Source organism: Capricornis sumatraensis, chromosome 1 (genome assembly GCF_032405125.1).
Source record: "Capricornis sumatraensis isolate serow.1 chromosome 1, serow.2, whole genome shotgun sequence".
Classification (NCBI taxonomy): domain Eukaryota; kingdom Metazoa; phylum Chordata; class Mammalia; order Artiodactyla; family Bovidae; genus Capricornis; species Capricornis sumatraensis.
In genome coordinates, this window is record NC_091069.1 from 25,791,188 (window position 1) to 25,817,213 (window position 26,026).

Sequence of the window (26,026 nt, forward strand, 5' to 3'; positions counted from 1 at the left end):
CAGGACACCTCCCGCCGTTCTCTCTGGGTCGAGTAGGACCGCGGCCCGGAACTCCCGGCCTGGCCCTGGCTCTCCGAGCCCGGGGTCTCCCCACCCCGCGGCTCGCCCCCGCGGGGGAGATATCCGCCGCCGCTAAGCGCAGAGCCGAGGCCCTGGGTCCCAGATGGTCTCGCCAGGGCCCCGTGGGGCAAAGTCCCACGCCAGGTGCTAGGCCATCCTGGGCGAGCCTTTCTCGATCACCCCGTGGGCACACTTGGGTGTTCCTCCTGTTCGGTGTTAACTCTGTGTTTGAAAATAACTTCCCCCGTAGCAACTACCTTAAGGCTTTGTGGTTGTTTATATATACAGTCTTTCTTTCCCGCCCCCACCCCCACCAGCTCGTACCTGGTTTACATTGTAAACCCTCTCAGTAAACATCGGAACTAAAGAAAGTGTAAATTCCTTGGCTTAGCTTTCAGTGCTTTGCTTACCACTTCAGTCTTTACACAACTCTTCCCGTGACATGCTAATCTAGCTATGTAATCCACTTTCTGTACACCAACACTTCCTTTCTAGATGGAAAAAAGATCTTTACCGCTAACCCAGAACACCCCCAAAGAAACTGATGTCAAACTTAAGGTCTCCAATAAAAACAATTCCTACCCCTTTACTTCTAAAGATAATCAAATATATGCCCCGATCCTAGCCCTTGCCATGACACACATACGACATAGTCAAAATAGATGAAAACTCTACAGCCTCTGGCCGAAGTGGTCCTTGTTGGTAAGAGATGGGAAACACGGTTGGGAGGTCTGTGCTTAGCTGTCACTTCCTTTAGGAAGCCTTCCTTGATGCCCTACACTAGGTAAGCTGCCTTCTTCAGATCTATATACTCCGCTTCCTCTATTTAACCTTACTTCTGTGCCTGTACTTGTCTCCTTGTTGAAATTCCCTTTTTATCTCTAAGCTCACCTAACCACAGTCCTTAAATGCAGGGCTTGATCTTTTTCACTACTGTATTTCCAGTAGCAAGATGAGTTCTGGTAAATTATAAGCATTTAATAAGTGTTTACTATTAGCATGTTAAGCCTGGGTTATATTGTGCTTCAAAGTTTAGGCTAAATTCAGATGAAAATAAAACAAACAATAAACATAGCATTAGTTAGTGAAATTATGTGGTATATCCTATACAGTATAATCCTGTACTGAAATAAATTTTATAGTTTACCAAACTTTATATGAAAATACAGTTATCTACATGAGAATTGGGAAATTAAAAGTATTTCCTTCTTTATCATTAAAAAAGATTTCTAATGTTTATGCCTAAAAACTGGAAAACTGTTTAATAAAATGTATATTTTTACATAAATAAGACCATTGACCTCTTTGTGTTCTTTAAATTTGATTCATTAGTGGAATTAGCAAGGTTCTGTGCTTTTCTCACCTCATTCAGTTTTATAATTAACCAATAAAAGCTTATTAGCTTTTAAGGAAGTTTTAGGAGCATAAACTGATTTATGGGCACCATATGGTTACATCAAAGGATTTGGTTTTGTTTTAATCTGAAGGGGATTCTTAAGCTCTTTCTTTAAACTAGAAATCCATGTTTTTTTCTACCAAGTGATAATAATCTGAAATAGAGTTTAAATACCAGGCTATCAAAATTGATGATGAGATTCAAAGAATGTCAGAATCTTGTAATTCATCTTTTTTAACACCTCTCATTTTGTAGATGGGTTAAATGTCTTCCCAAGGTTACACACACAGTTAATGTATCCAAGATCAAAATTCTAGGTTTTCTATCCCAAGTCCAATGCTTTTTCACTAAAGCAAATAAATTGAAACCACTAGTAAGGCTATAAAATTATTTGCTATAGGTTTCTCTGACTTTCTTATTCACATAAGTGTTCTTGCATCATATGAATTCTATAGAATTAAGAATATTTTAGGAGATTTTTTTATATAAATAATATACATTGCATGAGCAGATTGATGTCAGTGAAGTCATTATGTTATAAAATATGAGTAGAGACTCATCAAATCCTACACCACAAAAAATTTCAAATTGCACCCTATTGAAATAAAAACGGAACATAAAATTATACAGTTTAGGGTGAGTTTGCTATGTGCAGTGTTTTTAAATTTTACCCAATGCTGAGCTATTTTCAAGTAACCTTTTCAGGTTGATCATGACCTCATGCAAGAACCATCAGTTCTATATTTAAATCTAGTTGTACCTGGATATCTTAAAAATTGTTACATTCTGTCCCTTTTTGGAACTTTATATGCTTTACAGTCTTACCATTGCTACTTAATATCACTTCAGAGGCAGAGCTGGTGCCAAGAAAGGAACAAAGAATGAAATGGCTTCTGTGTGTAGCTTCTAATGATTGTGTAGGAGTAGGAGGTAAGGCAATGGCACCCCACTCCAGTACTCTTGCCTGGAAAATCCCATGGACGGAGGAGACTGGTAGGCTGCAGTCCATGGGGTCACAGAGTCAGACAGACACGACTGAGCGACTTCACTTTGACTTTTCACTTTCATGCATTGGAGAAGGAAATGGCAACCCACTCCAGTGTTCTTGCCTGGAGAATCCCAGGGACGGGGGAATCTGGTGGGCTGCCATCTATGGGGTCGCACAGAGTTGGACATGACTGACTGAAGCGACTTGGCGGCGGCAGCAGGAGGTAATAAAAAGTGGAAGCAGGGAGGCCAGATAGGAGACTGCAGAAAGAACTAAGGGAATTTTCTTCAGAAATTGGGATTTAGGGTGTGTTTTAGAGACAAGGGACTTGCTGATCAAGTTGCTGTTAGTAAAGAGAACAATCAAGAATGACTGCTAGGTTTTTTGCCTAAGCAACTGAGTATTTGGGAATGACTAAGGGTAGACAGTTTTGAGGAGAGATGGTGGAATCAAGAATTAGATGCCCATTGTCAGTTCAGTTCAGTCACTCAGTCGTGTCTGCCTCTTTGTGACCCCATGGACTACAGCATGCCAGGCTTCCCTGTCCATCACCAACTCTTGGAGCCTGCTCAATCTCATGTCCATATTGTGTATCCATGTAAAGATAAAGTAGGAGGTTAGATTTTCTTTATCAATAACTTGGAGAAGGGAATTCCCTGACAGTCCAGTGGTTAGGACTGTGAGCTTCTATTGCAAGGGGCTTGTGTTGGGGAACTAAGATCCCTGTGCAGCCTAACCAAAGAAGGAGTACAGTTTACATTTCAGTCCTATACATAAATGTGTGTTTGTGTGTGCCATGACAAACAACACTGCACTATGTGACACCCAACACCCTTATTCATCACTGTCTATATTAGAGCTGTGGTTGGAAGGAGTGAGCTTTAGATCTGGAAGGGTTGGGGAAAAGATCTACCTTGCCTGAGACCAGGTGACTCACTCTTAGGTGTTCTGCAATAAACCAGAAGGTGTGACTCTCATCCCTAAAAAAGCCATACTGAAGTCATGTTTGATACTCATGCACTCATAAAGTTATAGAACATTGCTTTTTATTGACCACATATTTAATTGAAATATGACTATATCCATATTCCGTTACTTAATATTTAGGCAAGACCTTGATTCTGCATCTGCTGCAATGTCACCCACATTCAATCTGTGGGCCTTCTTGTGAAATAGATAGTACAAGCACTGGAACCACCATTAGCTGATGCTTTCTTCTCTTTTTAAATCTATAATACTCCTTCTAAAGTGACATATGAGCAAAAGTTTGTGCAGCTCTTCTTAAAAATGAGTGCACAAACTACTGCTTGTGGTAACACTGGCCACATTTAAAATTAAGATTCAGAAAAACTCACAGAAGGACAACCATGCTTCCAGCATTTATTTTCTTTGCAGTCATGTACAACTTGAGAGCATTTACTTTTACTATGGACTCTCTTAAAGGAGCAGACAATACGGTTGCATTTTATTTAGAATTGTTTTACATTATGATGATAGTTTTTTGTCTTAATATGTTTTTATATCCTTGTGTTTTTAGAAGGAAATAAGGTCATTACTCAGAGGATATCTGTAATATATCTGTCTAGTCCAAGCTATGATTTTTCCAGTAGTCATGTATGAGTGTGAGAGTTGGACCATAAAGAAAGCTAATTGCCGAAGAATTGATGCTGTTGAACTGTGGTGTTCGAGAAGACTCCTGAGAGTCCCTTGGATTGCAAAGAGATCCAACCAGTCAATCCTAAAGGAAATTGGTCCTGAATATTCATTAGAAGGACTGAGGCTGAAGCTGAAGCTCCTATACTTTGGCCACCTGATGCGAAGAACTGACTCATTGGAAAAGACCCTGATGATGCTGGGAAAGATTGGAAGAAGGAGGAGAAGGGGATGACAGAGGATGAGATGGTTGGATGGCATCACTGACTCAATGGACATGAGTTTGAGTGAGCTCTGGGAGTTGGTGATGGACAGGGAAGCTGGGTGTGCTGCAGTCCATGGGGTCGCAAAGAGTTGAACACGACTGAGCGATTGAACTGAACTGATCTGTTATATAGTCAGACTGAATCTTCAAATGCTACATAATAGTTTTATCAAATAATAAAGGAAAAGAAAAACAGCTATCAGTTCAGTTCAGTTGCTCAGTCGTGTCTGACTCTGCGACCCCATGAATCGCAGCACGCCAAGCCTCCCTGTCCATCACCAGCTCCCGGAGTTCACTCACACTCACGTCCATCGAGTCAGTGATGCCATCCAGCCATCTCATCCTCTGTCGTCCCCTTCTCCTCCTGCCTCCAATCCCTCCCAACATCAGAGTCTTTTCCAATGAGTCAACTCTTCACATGAGGTGGCCAAAGTACTGGAGTTTCAGCTTCAGCATCATTCCTTCCAAAGAAATCCCAGGGCTGATCTCCTTCAGAATTGACTGGTTGGATCTCCTTGCAGTCCAAGGGACTCTCAAGAGTCTTCTCCAACACCACGGTTCAAAACAGCTATAGATGTTTAATAAAGGAAAACTTGCATATAGAAAATACCAAAGCAGGTTACGATAGCAGAGCTTAAGCTAATTTTTTTTTTTTTAAATATCATGTACATAGAAAACAGTTTTAACAGTTTTTTTTTTGAATAGTGAAACTGTGCTCCTGTACTCAGTCGCTTTAGTCATGTCCAACTCTTTGCAACCCCGTGGACTGCAGCCCTCCCTACAGGCTCCTCTGTCCATGGGATTTCCCAGGCAAAAATACTGGAGTGGTTGCTGCCCTCCTCCAGGGGATTATCCTGACCCAGGAATCAAACCTGCATCTCTTTTGCGTTGCAGACAGATTCTTTACTGCTAAGGCACCAGTAAAGCCCAAATGGGACTATAGGTCATTTTAAAATATTTTTCTTTAAAAAGTTGTTTTATTTCCCCACAATGAACATGTGTGACGTTGTAGTTTAAAAAGCCAATGCTCTTTTTTAAAAAAATAATTACCTATTCTTCAAGTCTTCATTTTCTATCTCCCCTCCACTTATCCATCAGAGTTTTCCTTCATTAATCCTGTGTTTTTGTCTTTTGTTCGTGTGTTTGCATTCTTCCTTGTTTTTGTCTATTTGTTTTTTCCTGATTATGATAGAGGACTAGTCCTATTCTCTCTTTAGGTATGTAGATCAAGGAGTGAATTCTCAACAAGACAAATACACATTACCAGTTCCTTCGATCTTTCTCTGCATTTGTTAGCTCTTATTATTCACTGGAGCAAAGCCAATTACCACCCTTTGGGATGAGGGTAATTTTTCCTTTTATTTTCCAGATTTCATTCAGTATTAATGTGACCATGTGAAAAATTTATTGTCAGCCACTGCTACAGGCAGCGTGGAAAAGAAGAAAGAATGAAGAGAGACAACCATTGACATTTGGTGACTTTAAATTTTAAAGTAACTTTATTTTTCAGTAATACAGAGAAACATATTGGGTGACATGAGTGGATTTTAAGGGCAAATTCAGCATGCTGTATTCTGCTGATAACTTTTCAGCTGCTGCATCAGTATTTTTGTAGCCACTAAGTGTATTACCACCATTTTTAATGTTTCAGGTATTCTTGATTCATCCTGAAGAGCTGACTAGTAAAAGAAAATGAGAATACTATTTATGAATCACCCCCAACTAGCTCAAAATACACTGTCTAAATTTTTGTTCTGAGCTTCTATGTCTTTTAACAATCTTTTGAAAAGTTTGTTTCAAATAACAGATAACCACCAGGATGGGAGTAAATGACTTGTGGCAAATTTTGGAGCCTGTTAAACAACACGTCCACTTGCACAGTCTCAGTGGGAAAACCATTGCGGTTGATCTGAGTCTCTGGGTGTGTGAAGCACAGTCAGTCAAAAAAATGATTGGGACAGTCATGAAGCCCCACCTCAGGTAAAGTAAACATTCTCAGAATATAGGTAGGTGGACTTCTTGGTTTTGTTTCCACTTCATTTGTTTTGTTGTTGCCATTTTGCATTTTGAGATTTTAAAATGTATTCACATGCCCATATCTGCCATCTCCATATTGTGTGTGTGTGTGCTCAGTCAGTTGTGTCCAACTCTTTGCAACCCTGTGGACTATAGCCCATCAGGCTCCTCTGTCCATGGGATTTTCCTGGCAAGAATACTGCAGTAGATGGCCATTTCCTCCTTCAGGAGATCTTCCTGACCCAGGAATTGAACACATGTCTCCTGCATTAACAGGCAGATTCTTTATCACTGAGCCATCTCATACTGGTGACTCACAAATTTGTACTTCATACCCTTGAAGCTCCAGACTCGTAGACCTGACTGCCTATTTAACATATCCCCTAGGATATTTCAGTGACTAAAAGCCAGGAATTTGGGAGCCATTCTTCCCCTGCTTTACCTCTCCCCGTATCCAGTCCATCTGAAGTCTGGCCAGTTCCCCTTCCAGAACATATGTTGCATTCACAAACTTCTCTCCAGAAGCACTACCTCCGTGTATGACAACATCTCTTATATGCCCTGTTGAGATGAAGTTTTCACTAGCTTCCCTCCCTCTTCTCTTGGCTTCCTCCTCCTCCAAACCATTTCCCACATTGCAATTAGAATAATCATAAATCTCCTTTGCTAAAAAATAAGCAGTGGTTTCCCAGTTCAGTCTACTGAAAATCATAATAAATAAGACGTTATTGCATGTAGCATTTTTGATACTAGTGTCTTTGCCATTATGTCATTCTGCAGTGTTGACTTCTGCTATTCATATATGATGATTAAAGTATCATTAACTTTTTCTATTTCAGGAATCTATTTTTTCGTATCTCATATTTAACGCTAATGGATGTAAAGCTGGTGTTCGTTATGGAAGGGGAACCCCCCCACCTGAAAGCTGATGTCATCAGTAAGAGGAATCAGGTCCGATATGGACCTTCTGGAAAAACATGGTCTCAGAAAACAGGGAGATCACATTTTAAGTCAGTCTTGAAGGAGGTAAGCATTCGGGCCTGATTCAATAATTCTGATTTGAATTAAAGAGTGTATTTTACTGTAATAAACTTTGTTGGTCAATATCTTTAATACTTACTGTCTTCACTAAAAGGCCAATGTGAATAGAGAAGAGAGTTTATGCTTTGGAGTGAAACACCCATGTTCAAGTTCCGATTCTGGCATCTAGAAAGTCTAGGGGCAAGATTTTTAACCTATCTTTACCTCATTTCCTACTCTGTAAAATGAGGGTAATAGTACTTTACAAGGTTATAGTGAAAATCAGAGAAAATATATCTAAAGCAACTGGTACATAATTGGGACTTAATATGTTAAGTTTCATGAAACCTTCAGCACTTAACAAATTCCTAGAATAGCAGTCTCATTAATTCATACTTTACTCATTCAGGATTAATAATAGTTAATAGAATTTGATTTGGCTTCCCTCAGGGCTTTGTAATTATAAAAAGTTATTATTTTAATATGTTTATCTGTTACAAAATATATATCTTAAAAAAGATAAATCTATAATAAGATAAAGTATATAAGTAAAACAATAGGAAGCTATAACTATTTTGTATCTTTTTAAATGTGTTTAATTTTTAAAGTTGTCATAATCATGCACAAGTAATTTTTATCTTGGACTTTTCACTTAATGTAGCATACCCGTATTTCCCTGTTACCATATTCTATTCAGAATTATTACTTGTAATGTGGTTGTACTTGAAATCATTCCCCATGGTTGTATATTGTATATTGTTTGCTTTTCAGTTCTTCTCTATTATACATGAAATCGTGAGAAACATTTTTTTTGTGAACATAGCTTTTTCTTGTGATTTGAAAATAAATTACCCAAAGTGGGCTTGATAGACCTAAGTTTAGGAAGGATTTTATATAACTCTTGCCAACTACTTCCTACCAGTACAGATATGAGATAAGCAATTTCAGTGCATCCACAAAATCTTTGGATATTAAGAATTCTATCTTTGTACTATTATGTGCAAAGTCAAAGACATTTATTTATTGGTTTATATAGTACATATAAATACATATAATACATAGTTATATGTCATATTCTTTCAGTGGTGAAGTTAAACATTAAGTTAGTTTTAGTTCTTCTGTAAGTAAGGACCATCATATCCTTTTCCCACTTAACCTTTTTGAGATTTTACTATTGTTTTGTTCAATTTCTTTATAGGCTAAGGATATAAACCTTTTATGATATTTGTTTTGAGTTCACATCCCTGTTTTTCTTCTTAAATGTTGATTAAAATTTTAATTTCTTTTAAAAGACATTGCACAAATTAATAAGCTTTTTTCTCCAGAAGTTTTGTCCATTTTTTTTTCTATTTTTTATTTTCATGTGATTAAAAAAAGTAACTTCCAATTAGTGATTATTCCATCTTAATGACTATCAATAATTGAAGAAAATATCTGTATGTATTCTAATTATTATATATCAGTTCCTAGAAATATCTATGGTTCACATATGAAGGCATTAAACACCCAGTATAAAGCAAAAAGGTGTTTGTCTTTTTGAGAAAATGCTTATATTCTTATTTCTTTATTTCACCAGTTGTGGTGTACTTAGACATTTTATGTTGATTCAGTGTTGCCTGCCCATTAATCATTATCATATTTCTCTACAGTCTGTTGCTAGGCCTTACGTTCTCCTAATCTAGTGCCATTTTTAGTTGCAAGCATGAAAAGCACAAATTAGTCCTCCAAAACAACTTCTACCCCACATCATAGAGACTTAGGGCAGGGAAAATTCCAGCCAACCTCATCACAAATTCTGTGCTAGCTTTTGAAAAGAGTTAGGAGGACATGCACAAGAATCTTGGAGAAGGCAATGGTACCTCACTCCAGTACTCTTGCCTGGAAAATCCCATGGACGGAGGAGCCTGGTAGGCTGCAGTCCATGGGGTTGCTAAGAGTTGGACATGACTGAGCGACTTCACTTTCACTTTTCACTTTCATGCTTTGGAGAAGGAAATGGCAACCCACTCCAGTGTTCTTGCCTGGAGAATCCCAGGGAGCCTGGTGGGCTGCCGTCTATGGGGTCACACAGAGTCAGACACGACTGAAGCGACCAGCAGCACAAGAATCTGGAATCTCTTGTTGTTTTTTATGAAAGGATACTTCTTATCTAGGGGTAAGGAAGAAACAACTATGTTTCAGTTGAGCAGCACCTATAACAAGTCTGTCTCCCTAAGGTCCCCTAGCTAGAGTCCTGAAAAGTACCTTTTTTTTGACTTGGTACTTTGTCTTTCTGAACCTTGTCCACCTTGGGCAACATCTGGCAGAGGTTTTTTATTACATAATATAACATGTAAACAACCAATTAAAACAAGAGATATTTATTCTGTCCCTCTAGAAGCAAGTAAATAGCCACTTTTCCTCACCATACCCAGTATTCCCCAATGATAGAATGAGAGTGTGACATACAATAAAAAAGAATGCACGAAGCTGTAAAGCTGAAGCTACCCAACAGAGTTAAATTCATAACCCAAAGAAAGCTATAGCAGATTATTTATACATCAGGAGGTTGATAACAAACATCCTGCACAGACTTGTGACTTCCCTGGAGCACTCCAACAACCGGCCCCTGTGTGGTTTCCCACAATAAGAGTTTCATTGTACAGGGGAGGTGATAAAAAGTGAACTTTTAAGTTCTCAAGCCAAAATTGTGTACTTGCAACTTCTTCAGAAGAGCTCATATTGGGATGGTCATCATGTGAAAAGGATTGCTATAGTTTTACAAATGTAAATGTTAATGTGATTAATTATTATAATTTAAAGATATTTCTAAATTATTGAGATAACACTGAACGGTGAAAACTGAATATTCGTTACTTTAAAAAAATAATTTTAAGTTAATATTTAATTGGATATAGATTACTTTTTAATTGACATCAAAATTTTTAGCTTTTCATTACAGAAAATTTTAAATAATACAAAAGTAACCCATCACCAATCTTTAAAAATTATCAACTTGAGCAATTTTGTTTCACCTATACTCCCACCTGCTTCCCTACTTCCACATTATTTTGAAGCAAATCCCACACATAGTATTGTTTCTCTTAATGGGTCAGTCATGACTCAATACAGTATTTATTAATGTACATAAAAGTTCAGCAATCATTCATTCCTTAATGCTCGAAAGTATTGTGTTCACATTTCCAATTATTTCTTAAATATCATAATTTAAAACATAACTAAAAAGCTATTAGTATTTGTAATATAACAGTAAGTTAAACACCATAAAAAGCAGCAATGCAAATGTTCCTAGATTTGTTGCACCTACTTTTTCTTTTCAGTGTCTTGATATGCTGGAATGCTTAGGAATTCCCTGGGTCCAAGCTGCTGGTGAAGCTGAAGCCATGTGTGCCTACCTCAATGCCAGTGGTTATGTGGATGGCTGCCTCACCAATGATGGAGACACTTTCCTTTATGGGGCCCAGACTGTTTATAGGAATTTCACTATGAACACCAAGGTATTTTTTCTTTCTCTTTTTCAGCATTTGTTTTAAAAACTAAGTTTTTAAAGGGGATTATTAGAAGATTAGATAAACTAAAATGTATAAAATGCTTACTGTAATGCTTGTGTTTTTTTGTGTGTGTGCACATGATCGTGAAGTCTTGTCTGACTCTCTACAGCCCGCCAGGCTCCTCTGTCCATGGGATTCTCCTTGCAAGAACACTGGAGTGGGTTGCCATTTTCTTCTCCAGGGGATCTTCCCAACCCAGGGACAGGACCAGGATCTCCTGCATTGCAAGGGGGATTCTTTACCATAATGCTTGGTACACAGCAATTGCTAAATAAAATGTTTACTCATATTAAAAATATCACTACTGCATGGTTCATTCTCTTTTAAATGTGGATTTCTCTAAGAACTTGATTTGTTTCACATGGTATACTTCTGAATCAGTTTCAGTTATGTGTTATAAAATATCATGTGATATGTATTGCCTTGAACCAGAATTTCCACTGTTAGTAACCCTCAAAACACCTCCAAGTATGCAAAGAGAGATCTACAAGGATGTTATTAGTAGTTGCAGCATTGTCAATACTTGTAAAAACTTGGCAAACAACCCAAATGCCCATTGATAGGGAATGGCTAAATACAGCCATGGTTTTCATGGAGGCAGGTACTATACATGAGACATATTCATTGTAACTGTTCAGGGTTGAGCAAGGGAGACTATGGACATTTGATGTATCGAAGCCAGGAAAACTAAGCCATTTGCCAGAGAATTCTGTTATCTTTCTGAAAATGCTCCCAGTGTCCCCATTGAGAAAAACTGTCTTGGAGTCCATCTAGTATAATAGTAAGCAGTCATTAAGGCCTAGGTAGCTCTGGTAGTAAAGAACTCACCTGCAATGCAGGAGACATGAGAGATGCGGGTTCAATCCCTGGGTCAGTAAGATACCCAGGGAGGAAGGCATGGCAACCCACTCCAGTATTCTTGTCTGGAGAATCCCATGGAGCGAGGAGCCTGGAGGGCTGCAGTCCATAGGGTTGCAAAGAGTCGAACACGACTGAAGCAACTAAGATATCCAAATGTATTAGTGAGCAAGAAATATTGCAAAATAGTATTTTTATATAAGCCTATTTTTACTATAAATAAGCATTTGCATATATGTGTTAAAGTTTCTTAAAGGAATATGCGTAGCTATCAATAATAGTTACTTCAGATGATGCGTTTACAGGGAATGTTTACTTTCTATAATATACATTTTATGTTTAATTATGTAAGATGAAAATCTACTTTTGTAGACACCAAAAAACAAGAAAAAAATTACTACTATAGTTTTTTTAAAGCTATTTTTGAAACTTGATTTTATTTTCAGATGTTAAAATGTTAGGTTATATGAAGATTCTGGTGATCAAGATAATTTTAAACTTTTAGGATAAATATTTAGAGGCAGCTTTGACAAATTGGAGAAGGAAATGGCAACCTACTCCAGTATTCTTGCCTGGAGAATCCCATGGACGGAGGAGCCTGGTGGCTTCACGGGGTCGCAAAGAGTCGGACACTACTGAGCCACTTCACTTTCACTTCACTTTGACAAATTATGTTTTACAATGTTGATTTTGTTTAGTTTTCTGAAGATGAAACAAAATCTGTACCTTCTTCTAGGACCCACATGTTGACTGTTATACAATGTCATCCATCAAGAGTAAACTAGGTTTGAATAGAGATGCTCTGGTTGGGCTGGCAATACTACTTGGCTGTGATTATCTTCCAAAGGTATGCTGAAATTGTATTTATTTAGTATTCATAGTGGCTTTTTCTCATACCTTACATGGTACATAAATATGAATATAATATGGTATTATATAGTTAAGGATCTAATTTAGATATGGGTGTAATAAACTATTCAGTAACTAAAATAATCAATATTTCAAGTGACATTAAAATGCTCGCTCACTGTGACACTGAATGTTCTAAATGAGAATAGAATCATAACTGGTACTACAGCCTGAATCTCAGTATACTATTACTCTAAGAGATTCATATTCACATTCAACTGTCCTTTTAGAAAAATAGGAGCTACTCTTTTCTTGTCTCAGCCAATATTAGTTTCTATCACTGTTTGTCTGTGTTCTGGTTTTGAATCTCCATAGTAACTTTTTAACTGTACACATGCTCCATGTTATTGTTACTGTTGCTAGGCAACATGATTATTGAGCTAAGTCATTCATCCCTCTATGCCTCTTAGCACTGCATTGAGCTTTGCTCATGAAAGCCTTTTTATTTTATATCTTAAGATAACAATACATACTCAGTGACAGGTATAATAGGTGAGGGATGAATTAAGAATTAAAATCAGAACCCCATTCATAAATATGATATTTAAAAATACAAAATGTTTTATATTGTAACTCCTGCTATTTTTATATAGTCCCATTATTATGTCCCTGCTGATCATCTTTGTATCCTTTTAAAATCCTTCATTATACTATAGACTGTATACCTAAGAGAAGTCTAAAGAGGGATGACATGTATTTTTTTTCACTGGGGCATAGAAGAGGGAAAAAATAATAGGATAGTAAAATTATTAATTCTGATTTCTAATCTGTGTCACCAGTGACCAAATAGAGAAATCAATCATTTTTTTAACAAGAAAAGAAAACAGGAGGAAAAAAAGCTGTTAAATAACACAAAAAAATAATTATTGTAGTTCTCATTCTGAAATAGAAAATTACTATTTCCTATATGTAATTGCATCATAATTAAAGTCTGGAAACAACCCAGTGTTGAATATCATAAGAAAAAATTTGCAAACTTGAACTGACAAAAACCAGTTTCAGCTATAGTGGTATTTATTACATTATAGACTAGCCTTGCCTATTTGATTTTTTATATCTTTGCAACCAAAACTGCTATCTATTTATATCATTGTACTTAATGATCTTTAAGATGCTACTATAATAACATAATTTGCTGAAAAAATTTTTGGAAAAAATCTAATATGTAACTAAATGCTAATACAAGAAGGGTCATATGCAAAATATCTAGTAACTGGTTTACTAAAGACATAGGCTGTAGAAATGGAACGAGCTTCTGGTACCCTCTGTTGTGCCATGTGTAACCCTAATCCTCGGTGTAGGTGGGTTGGGAAGGGAACTCACATTAGGGAGAAGATTCCTTTGCCAGCAGGCACTCAGGATATGTGGGCAGTGACTGTTTACTAACCACTTTGGAAGTATTTTAACACTGATATGTCTGTCCTGTTACATATTGGCTAAAGAGCAGCATTGCTTACAAAAAAATATTAATAACTTTTATAGGAACTAGAAGACTCAATCTAAACCAGAAATTATCATGTGAATATACTTATTTATACAGATAGATAGATGTGTGTATATATATATAGTATTAGAAATTAAATGTTTGTTTTAATTTTCTTAAGTTAAAATATTATCAAAATAATGAACATAGAAAATGAAATGCTGTTCATCTAAAATGCTGTTCCTCCCTCTCCTAAAATAAACTGTAAGTGCTTTTGTATGTAACTCTCTGACTTTTTTGATTACATAAGTTAATACTATAATTGCTATTTAACCTACAAATATAAGCCACACCATATTCTCTTCTGCAGTTTTCGTTTACACCTAACAATGCGTCTTGCACACAGAGTTACCTTCTTCTCTGAGCTGCACAGTCCTACATTGAATGAATGCATCATCCTTCAATCTGTTCTCTAGTGATTAACATTTGAATTTATTTTCCCACTTTCTGAAAGGGAGTCCCTGGAGTTGGAAAAGAGCAAGCATTAAAACTGATAAAGATTTTGAAAGGGCAAAGTTTACTTCAGAGGTAACTAAAAATTATTTTTGCTTATGACATTAGTCTTCTAGACTTGTTGAATTTAATAGTGTATACAATAAGTATTGGGCTTTCCAAAAGAGGGTTTTGTATTTTTAAGCTGATCTATATTTTCATTGACAATCACTTATTTATTCTGATGTTTTCCAAAGAAAGCTGAAAAGAACATGTCCTAAGCCATGCTTTGTATCGTCAATATCATTAGCTCACTACAAACACAAGTAGGAAGATGTCAAATGGGTTTATTTATAACCATGGACATTTGCCATAAGCTATCTTAGACTATTTTATTAGCAAGTAAAGATAAACCAACATAATTTTATATTTAAAATTATTTTTATATAAATACTTCAATATTGTATTTTTCTATAAATGTCTGACATGTTGCAAATGTTTAATTAGTAACACTTGATGAAAAGTTTTACTTCACTACCCTTTGTTCTATATCCACACATTATAATGAATGTAGCCTATATGATTTGAGGATTCAGGCTTCTCTGGTAGTTCAAAAGGTAAAGAATCTACCTCTGATGCGGTAGAGCAAGATCTGATCCCTGGGTCTGGAAGATTCTCCTGGAGAAGGAAATGGCAACCCACTGCAGTATTCTTGCCTGGAGAATCCTATGGACAGAGGAGCCTGGCAGGCTACAGTCAATGGGGTTGCAAAGAGTCGGACATGACTGAGCAACTAACACTTCATTTGAGGATTCAGGAAAATTAAGAGTATATTGAAGTTTGCAAACTCTGCTGTTTTGTTTTGAGCTTTCAAAACGAATCTATCAATTATATTTGCTTGATGAGGGCAGTGTTTTATAAAAAATGAATATTGATGATAATAAAGCATAGAATGAATAGAAGGAAAGGAACCAGGACACTGAGACAGTTAAAATAATCTTGGCCTCCAGTAGGTATACGATAGTAAATGAAAAGAAGCATCAAGTGGTAGAAATGAAGATTGGAATGACCATGAGAAAGATTTCAGATATTCATGCTCTTTCCTAACATGCCTCTCTTTCCACTGTAAGGCTAATGATAGATCTAAGACTTTAATAAACTCATTATTAATATCAGCAATTACCGTTTTCCAAAGCAGGAAAGCAAAGGTGTACTTTGGCATGGGGATGAATTAAGGAATGATTTGGGAATTGTGAAGAATAAAAAAGAAAAAGCAAGCAAATATGACTCCTCAGTTCAGTTCAGTTCAGTTGCTCAGTTGTGTCCGACTCTTTCCGACCCCATGAATCGCAGCATGCCAGGCCTCCCTGTCCATCACCAACTCCCGGAGTTCACTCAGACTCACATCCATCGAGTCAGTGATGCCATCTAGCCATCTCATCCTCTGTCGTCCCCTTCTCCTCCTGCCCCCAATCCCTCCCAGCATCAGAGTCTTTTCCAATGAGTCAACTCTTCGCATGACGTGGCCAAAGTACTGGAGTTTCAGCTTTAGCATCATTCCTTCCAAAGAAACCCCAGGGCTGATCTCCTTCAGAGTGGACTGGTTGGATCTCCTTGCAGTGCAAGGGACTCTAGAGTCTTCTCCAACACCACAGTTCAAAAGCATCAATTCTTCGGCGCTCAGCCTTCTTAACAGTCCAACTCTCATATCCATACATGACCACTAGGAAAACCATAGCCTTGACTAGACGGACCTTAGTCGGCAAAGTAATGTCTCTGCTTTTGAATACGCTATCTAGGTTGGTCATAACTTTTCTTCCAAGGAGTAAGTGTCTTTTAATTTCATGGCTGCAGTCACCATCTGCAGTGATTTTGGAGCCCAAAAAATAAAGTCTGATACTGTTTCCACTGTTTCCCCATCTATTTCCCATGAAGTGATGGGACCAGATGCCATGATCTTTGTTTTCTGAATGTTGCCTAACTATAAATCATTCTTATTGAGACAGTTTCAGCAAAGGTGAACTTTTGGCAATATTTTATGTTTGTCTTCACAGTTGAAAATAATGAGATTATATTTTCTTATAATAATCTGTCATTCTGATTTTTATTAGTTTAGACTAACCTTCCCCTGAGTTTTAAATTTTTTTATGTTTTTATGTTCCCAGGCTAGGACAGCAACTTTACTGCCAAAGGGAAAATAAGTAGGCAAGTGGAAAGGATCAGAATAGCGTGACCTTTGAGAACATGGCAGTTTGGTAACCTTAGTATTTGTTTGTTGTTTTTTTAAAACCATTTTCTTTTAAAGGTTTAATCAGTGGAATGAAAAATCTTGTTACTCTAATTCACAACCAGTACTCATTAACAAACTGGCTCATTGCTCTGTGTGTTCCCATCCAGGTAAGCAGACATAAGGAATGATATCTCTAGAACACTGCTGTCAAGCTACCTATGTTTAGTATATACCTATGTTTCATCTCTATTCCTTTGGTACTTTTTACTTACCTACCTTCCTTACCAGATTAGGAACCCGCAGAGTCAGGAGTTGTGTCACATAGACACAGTAGACACTCAGTAAATACTTACTGAATGAAGTAATGTCATATCAGTGATAGATATAGGATAACCGTAGCTTCAAACTGCATTATCAAATTATTTCAGTGTTAAAATTATGTTTTCAATGTAGAAATCCATTTTAAGAAAAAATTGTACTGATAAATCTTAGGGGAAAATGGAAGTGTTTTTATATCAGTGTTTTGTTTATCTTTATATGGTGTATTTTTATTGTGTGTGAAGATAGTGACTTAACATTAATTTCTAATACATGTTCACTGTTACTGAAAATAGCTTCGATTCTCTTCATTAGTCTTGATTTAAAAAATGATGTCCCTGGAAATTCTCTGGCAGTCCAGTTGCTAGTGCTCCATGCTTTCACTGCCAAAGGCCTGAGTTCAGTCCCTGATCAGGGAACTAATAAATAGACTAAAAAAAGCCCATCTCTCTTTTTGCAATATAAGAATTATCTTTTAAAAAAAAGATGTTTCTGACATGTACTGGGTCAAAAAAGCCTTTTGCTCTCAGGAGAGATTAGGAGATGATGTTAGCTCATCTTTTAAAAGAAATTCTGCTCTATCTATTTTTCTTAATATATTTTCATTGGCATTTAAGAATTATAGATGATAGCATGGAAGAAATAAATGTTTTTATAGATAAGATGCCATTCTGCAGGGTGGTTTTTTTTTTGTTTTGTTTTTTTGATGCCTTATGAATGGTGGTTTTAGGTTATATCACTTATGTAAGCTCTCATGTATTCTCAAGACAGTGCTGAAGGTAGTCATGCTTTCCTTTTAATGGTCACTAGGGCCCAACATCCAGGCCACAACCAGAATTTGTTTATATTCCAAGCTTAGTTTAAAAATAGCTATATAGGTAACTGAGAGCTAGCCACTAGCAGAGATAATAACTGCTGTATTCCTTTCATATTCTTTAAAGAATTATTCTATTGACTAAATAATTTTTACCAACAATATCCTTCTTGTATGTAACTACCTCGTACTCCACAGTCTTCCATTGATTACTCTAAATGTACAGTTTCATATTACAAATTAACACTTTCAGATAGAAGAGTAATTTACGAAAAAATAAAATAGTGTCAGTGATCGTAACAGCTAAGGACTTAGTTTATCCTAAGAATTACTGTTGTGTTTATTACTCTATTCAACCTAAATGTATTGAAACCCTTCTATATGCTAGGTGTTATGCTAGGCAGTGTTTGTTTTTGAAAATTTAGGTAAGGCAAAAAAAAAAAAGTATATAGAAGATAATTCTAAAAGGCAGTGAAAATTATACTTTTTGTGTCTCCGTAAAGGTTCATCTAAGGATCATGAACATATTGGATGCAAATTATGTCAAACTGATCGATACTGTGAACCACATGATTATGAATACTGTTGTCCTTGTGAATGGCACCGTGCAGAACATGAAAGGCAACTGAGTACAATAGAAAACAACATTAAGAAGTAAGGTTATATTTTTGCACTCAGTGTTTTCTGCTGTGTGACCTATTTATATACCTTTGGTTGAATTATTTCCACATAACTTCCCCTCATGTGTAGATTAATAATGTTTCACAAAATCCCTTTCTAGATTCTATTCAAAAGTTCGGCCATTTTATAAGGTAGTAATTGAATAATATTTCAGTGAGAAGGTTGATAACTGGTATACTGTGCAAGGACACTTTTCAGTAAAGGAGATGAGATTAGAGGTGATGATTTTCAGTTCAGTTCAGTCACTCAGTCGTGTCCGACTCTTTGCAACCCCATGAACCGCAGCACGCCAGGCCTCCCTGTCCATCACCAACTCCCCGGAGTCTACCCAAGCCCATGTCCATTGAGTCGGTGATGCCATCCAGCCATCTCATCCTCTGTCGTCCCCTTCTCCTCCTGCCCTCTATCTTTCCCAGCATCAGGGTCTTTTCAAATGAGACAGCTCTTCGCATCAGGTGGCCAAAGTATTGGAGTTTTAGCTTCAGCATCAGTCCTTGCAGTGAACACCCAGGACTGATTTCCTTTAGGTTGGACTGGTTGGATCTCCTTGCAGTCCAAGGGACTCTCAAGAGTCTTCTCCAACACCACAGTTCAAAAGCATCAATTTTTCAGCACTCAGCTTTCTTTATAGTCCAACTCTCACATCCATACATGATTTTAGAGTCTATCTAAAATTGCCTGATTAATAACCTGTATATAACTTATTTTCAGAAAAGCTTGCAGTTGTGAGGGATTCCCATTCCATGAGGTAATGAATATTAATTCAACTATGTATTTATCTCAGAAGGTTTTTATAAAAGTTTGAAGTCTCCATTCTTACTTTCTCTTCTCTTGCTAGGTTACTCAAGAATTCCTTCTGAACAAGGATAAATTGGTGAAGGCAGTCAGGTACCAAAGACCTGATTTATTATTGTTTCAGGTATCTGGAAATAAACTCTTACTTTACAGTGTAAAGTTGGATACTAGAAAGAAAAGAAGGGGTAATCACTTTGATTGCTCTGAGAGGAGGTTTGAAGTAGATAGCTGTTGAGTGCATGTGTATTTTGCAGGCATTTATATCTACTTTTCATTCCTTTGTCACACAGTAGCTATATATTGCAGACCGTAAGACAAATCACAGTTATGCTGTTCTTTACAAGACACTTTAAAGGCCATGTGCAGATGTGTTGTATTCAGGACTGTGTTGAGGGAGAGATGCTAATAACTGGAGAATGTAAAGATCAAGCATATTGTTTCGGAAGACAGTATAGTTTACAAGCACATTGACCTAAATTTAAATTTGGACAGTCTGTCACTTACCATGTAACCCTAGATATGTGTTTTCCTCAAAAATAGAAACAAGATTACCTATCTTGTGAAGTCACTTTGAGGATTAAATGAGACTATTTGTATTAACCCCTAGTACAGTAAGTAGAAAAACAGTCACTCGATAAATTGTAACTGCTTGTTGCTTAGCTCTACCAACCACAGTAATAATAATGGCAACCAACATTTATTGAACATTTAAAATTTGATATTATATTTAACACATTGCGTGTAATCTTCCCTAACTTCATAATCCATGTACTGGATTGTATTTTACAGAGAGAAAACCTGAGGCTGAAAGAGTTTAAGTAATTTACCCATCATCTAGGAAATATGCTGGCATTCAGACCCAGAACCCTCACACTGAAATCATTGTGTAGTATTGCCTCCTTAGGAGGCTCACTGCTTATGGGAATCTTCCTGTTGACACAACTTTTAATATTAGTTAGCTCTTACGGAAAAGATAAGATCACCTGAGAGTGCTGTTTGTTCACCAAGAGATAATGAAGTCTTATTATATTTTTTATTACATTTACAGAGATTTACTCTTGAAAAAATGGAGTGGCCCAATCACTATGCATGTGAGAAATTGTTGACACTGTTGACCCACTATGACATGACAGAAAGGAAGCTCGGTCGAAGGAACTCTAATCAACTGCAGCCGATTCGGTAATATAAAGAATTGTGTGGACAACTCCCTATGTTTTCATGGGAACGTCTTATGATCTAAAGTATTCTTCTTAATATCTTTAATAGCAGGATATATCAATATATCTCTGTTTTAGAAGAATGGAGGAAAGGTCTGCTGGAATATTAAAAGCTTGTTCAGGGGTTAGTGTCAAGATAACATAGTAAGTTGATGCTTTGATACTTTTCAGCCTCAAACATGTAGTAATAATAGACTGTTAAAGAAATATAAAAAGTTGTGCTGTGCTAAGTTGCTTCAGTTGTCTCTGACTCTGTGTGAGCCTATGGACTTCAGCCCGCCAGGCTCCTCTGTTCATGGGATTCTCGAATACTGGAATAGGTTACTGTGCCCTCCATGGGATCTTCCCGACCCAAGGACCTGTGTTTCTTATGTCTAACATGCAATGGCAGGTGGGTTCTTTCCACTAGTGCCACCTGGGAGGCCCCTATAAAAAGTTGTAGCTAGGCTTAACTAGGTAATTATCTCAGTGTCAGTGGACCAGAAAGGGAACAGAAATGTAAAGTAAGTGGAGGGGCTGAAACTGAGAATTGGTGACTCTCAGTGAAGGGTATATGATTATTCATTTTACTATTCTTGAAACTTTTCTTAATGTTTGAAAATTTTCAAAATAAAAAGTTTTGGGAAAGTATTAAAAAAGATAAGTTCCAAAGGAGTCACAATCCATTAACGTACATCTTTGATGACAATAGTAGACGTCAGAATGATGGAGTAATATTTCAAAGCTTTGAGTAAAAATAATTGGCAACTGAGACTTCATTAAAATTATTCACTGGTTGGCAAGACACTTGCAGACATATGAAGATTATCTGATAAGATCTAACAATTATAAACACTATCTTTTAAATAAGCAAATCAGAAATAACTATACAGTAGTTCCTTACAGAATCTTTAGAATATTATTAAAACAATAAAAATTAGCGGGCATTGAGTTATTCAATCAACAAATTGAAGATTTCCAAATGACTCATGCAATTAGACCCCATTAGATGTGGTTTTTTTTTTCAGAATCGTTAAAAACCGAATCAGAAATGGAGTTCATTGTTTTGAAATAGAATGGGAAAAGCCTGGTATGTACATACTTTAAGGAAAATTTATAACATTTAGTCATGTACGTTTAGTAGATATCATATGTAAAACATATGTGTGTATATAAAAAAGAAATGAATCACATACATCAGTGTACCTGTACTATATGTAACTCATAGTAAATTTTAAATGTCTGAAATTGATATTCCTTTTGTAGTTAATGTTTACAAAAACAATATGGAAATGGTTTTGATGTCTATCTCTAAAGAAAATACTACTACAAATAGTCTGGTCATTGGATTTCACTGTATAATCAGTTCTCAAGAAATGAAGGTTGCTGATAGAATGAAGCACCTGTGGTGCTTCCTTTCCTTTCTTCCTTTCCTTCCTTTTCTTTCTTTACTGTGTTTAGTTTTCATGGGAATTTATAGTATCAAATGACTCTTATTTTCTGTAGACAGAAATACAGTGAACTCTGAATTAGCTCCAAAACTGAAGGCAGGGGAAGAACTGAGCACTTAAAATGGAAAATAATCCCAAATTCATTTCTGTTTGGCTTTGAAATTAGATTGTATAATTACATGTGACTGAGTGAGAAAACAGATTTGTCAATAAGTTCTAGTTGATGAACGATAAAGAATTACGTAAGCTGTTCAAGGGAATAGTAGAAAAGTAGCTAAAGAATTTTGAAAACCATATAGAAACAATTTCACCTACTACAGTGTATTTTCAGGAAAGACAATGCCATTAACCCAGTTTCGCCATGCATCTCTTCTGTCTAGAACTCAGGGTTAGGTGCCCACTTTCATTTATCCTTGTTGGAGTTATGCCTTAAGGAGAAAATGTACCCCAGGTTGCTTTAAGAAATACTCTTAAGTTCACTTGTTTCCATTGTTTCTTCTTCGGACACATTAACTTACATTTCTTATGTAGTTTTGCTCTCATATAGGATAAACATAAGAATCTAGTGTACTATTTATGTATCTCATTGTAAATGCACACATTAGCATTCTCATTTTTGTTTATTGAGTTCTTGTGAGTCCAAGCAAGCCTGGGTATTTCCTTGAGAGACTGATAATCTTTGAATCGCAATCTGGAAAATGGTAATAGTTTTGATGACCTTTCAATTCTGTCCTTTTCAGAAGCTACTACTAAAGAAAACCAATGTTAAAGTTTTAGTAAGTTGTCTGTTTTCATGCTTTATCTGGAGTTTTACACTTATTATACTGAATTAAAACTGACTAACCTTTCTCTTGACCTCTCGGCCACCACCCCTGACCTTGGGTGAGGGACAGCCCCTCTTGGCCACTGCAAGGAGATCCAACCAGTCCATTCTAAAGGAGATCAGTCCTGGGTGTTCTTTGGAAGGACTGATGCTGAAACTCCAATACTTTGGCCACCTCATGCAAAGAGTTGACTCATTGGAAAAGACTCTGATGCTGGGAGGGATTGGGAGCAGAGGAGAAGGGGACGATAGAGGATGAGATGGCTGCATAGCACGACCAACTTGATGGACACGAGTTTGAGTAAACTCCGGGAGTTGGTGATGGACAGGGAGGCCTGGCGTGCTGCGATTCATGGGGTCGCAAAGAGTCGGACATGACTGAGCGACTGGACTGAACTGAACTGAACCTTTCTCTAAGCTGTTCCTACCATCTCTAAAATAAGAGAAATTTAAAGTTCTAATTTAAATAGAATTTCTTTCCAGCTCTTGCCAGGTGGAAAAAGATCACTTCTGTATCAACAGATTATTAGAATAGAGATGTTGTACAGTAAGATTTTCAGGGACTTCCCTGGTGGCTCAGAGGTTAAAGCGTCTGCCTGTAATGCATGAGTTATCCATTTGTTAATAACTTAGTTGACCTGGTAAAATGAGTTACCTGGGAAAATGGAGTATTTCAGATCTGTTATTAAGGTTGTTTTATTGTATTTTTAATCCGTTAGAACATTATGCTACGGAAGATAAACATGGAGAATTGGCTCTACAAACAATAGAAGAAGAGTCATTGTTTGAAGCAGCTTATCCTGAGATTGTTGCTATTTACCAAAAACAAAAGTCAGAAAATAAAGGGAAGAAACAAAAAAGTAAGTATCACATTTGATAACTATTTATGCTCCGCACATAAAGGAATTGTTCTATTTGGATCTACCTTGTCCACATTTTGCTGATTCTGTAAAATCAATAGTAAGGATTATACTCTTGCTCCTTTGTCTTGACATACTTTGTTTTAAAATATGAAAACCTGGAAAAAACTATTCTGCTCTGGGTCTGCTAACTTAACTGAGTGTTAATAATAGTAATTACACTAACCATTTATTGAGCAATTAGTATGTATAACATATTTAGGATTATAAATATATTTTATTTCCCAGAACTCAGTGAAGAAATTTTAACCTTTTTATAACATGACATTAATACTATTTCTGAAAGAAAATATTTTATAATATTTTATTAGTAATTATTTTGTTATAATTAGGTATAAAACAGTTTTCAGGAATGCCCTGAGACAAAAGAGGCAAAAATTGATCATATAGATTTCTGATCTGAACTCTTATTTACCCACATTAAAGAAAATAAAATAGATTTAAAATAGATTTCCCACTGTCCTTTAAGATATTATTCACTATTTTAAAAAATACTTTGCAAAAATTACCTTTATTACATGTAACAATAAATCCAACAGATGCCTGTGTAAAAAATAAATAAAATAGATTTTAATTGTATTATATATTTGTTTCTTTTCAGGCATGAAAATTAAGTCTAACGGAAACAGTTTGCAAGAATCAGATGAGATGATGAAAGTTCAGTCACATATGACTTTAAAACCCACATGGGAAATCTTTCCTAAGCAGAATTCCAAGTTAAGCTTGGAAATTTCCCCTGATTCTGCATCACCCGAGGAATCTATTTCCACACCATTGAATGTCTTGCTCTTACCTGAAGATGCTGTCTGTTTGACTGCACAAGAACAGTCAATATCTTCTCCAAGATCTTTGGCTGTGCAGCAAATTAAAGATATCAGTAAGTCTCTAATTGCAGAATCTAGTCAACCTAGTACCTCATCCCATAATATATCCGCAGTTGCTGATCTACACTTGAGCACCATCGACTGGGAAGGTACTTCTTTTAGTACTTCTTCTAGTAATTCGCCTGCCATCCCCAGGAACACATTTACTCATGGTTTAAAATCGGAACTTGAAACAGCTATTCTTGACAGTTTAAAAAATAATCCAGAGCAGTTGTATTGTGAATCAGAACGGCACAACACCAGTGTTAATAAACTGTCCTGTTGGGATCTTCAGAAGACTAATCCTGAGGAGCACCTACTTTCTGGCATTAGTGATTTACATCTTCAGGATTTACCCTTAAAGGAACGAATACTTATAAAATCATATCCTCAGAATACTGTAGAACCAGATGTTGACCTAAAAACTTTCTCACTACTTACTGTAAAAGAACAGTGTGTTGCTAATAGTACTTCTCATTGTCCACCATATCTTTCCAAGGATCTTCTAGGAATTCATTTGCAAAATGAATCTAGAAACTGTAAAGTTCTAAAAGGAGACCAACTATTTCAAGAAAATGAGAAATCAAATACATCTGTACCGTTGTCTGTCAATAACCCAGGAACGAAAACCTCCAATGTTAGAACTGGGCCACCAAATGCTGCTTTATATCATAGTACAAAAGCTGGCGTTCAAATCGCTCGGAAAACTGTAATGAAGAAGAGTGTTTGCCTTGACAGACTTTCCTCTGATGAAGAAAGTATCCCAAAGTTTGGGAAAGCTAAATCCACAACTCAAAAAGTGAAGCAGAGTTCTCAGAAGCATAGCCCAACCCAGCTCAAGAAAAATGATGCCAACAAATTGAGTAACCCTAAGGCATATATTAAAGAAATTGAGCAGTGTGTCCAGGCTTATAAAACAGCTAGAAATGAAGAAGCCTGTCTCCCAGATGCCCCAAAAGAGCCTCCTAGTTTTCTACGATACCATAAGGATAAAGATGACTCTGGTACCTGTTTGGATAGTCCTCTTCCTTTAAGTCAGAGATTAAAACTAAGGTTCCAAAACACTTGAAGTTTAAAATATTCAGGTATGACTTAGTGTTCTAGTACTGTTAGCAGAAGCAGAAGGAAGGCATCTGACTAATGTGTAGTAGAAAAATTTAATGTGGTTCTATATATTACGAGACCCTTGCCATTTTAATCAAAACTGTAATTAAAATGTTCCCTAAAACTTTGGTTTTAAAGCATTATCCTCCTTAGTGAGAACTCTAGATAATGTATATTTTTATAACATACTTTTTCCATTT

At 36.5% G+C, this 26,026-nt stretch overlaps 1 protein-coding gene across 1 annotated transcript; it reads left to right on the top strand.

The window, feature by feature from the left end:
- The first annotated feature begins 6,181 nt into the window (after positions 1-6,181).
- GEN1 (GEN1 Holliday junction 5' flap endonuclease) lies at positions 6,182-25,791 on the top strand. The gene is made up of 13 exons (XM_068985830.1): positions 6,182-6,342; positions 7,218-7,404; positions 10,719-10,895; positions 12,544-12,654; positions 14,654-14,727; positions 16,937-17,028; positions 18,497-18,647; positions 19,386-19,422; positions 19,513-19,593; positions 20,518-20,648; positions 21,694-21,755; positions 23,659-23,799; positions 24,461-25,791. Exons 1-13 carry the CDS (start codon positions 6,182-6,184, stop codon positions 25,789-25,791), a joined length of 2,736 nt encoding a protein of 911 aa, XP_068841931.1.
- The last annotated feature ends 235 nt before the right edge of the window (positions 25,792-26,026 follow it).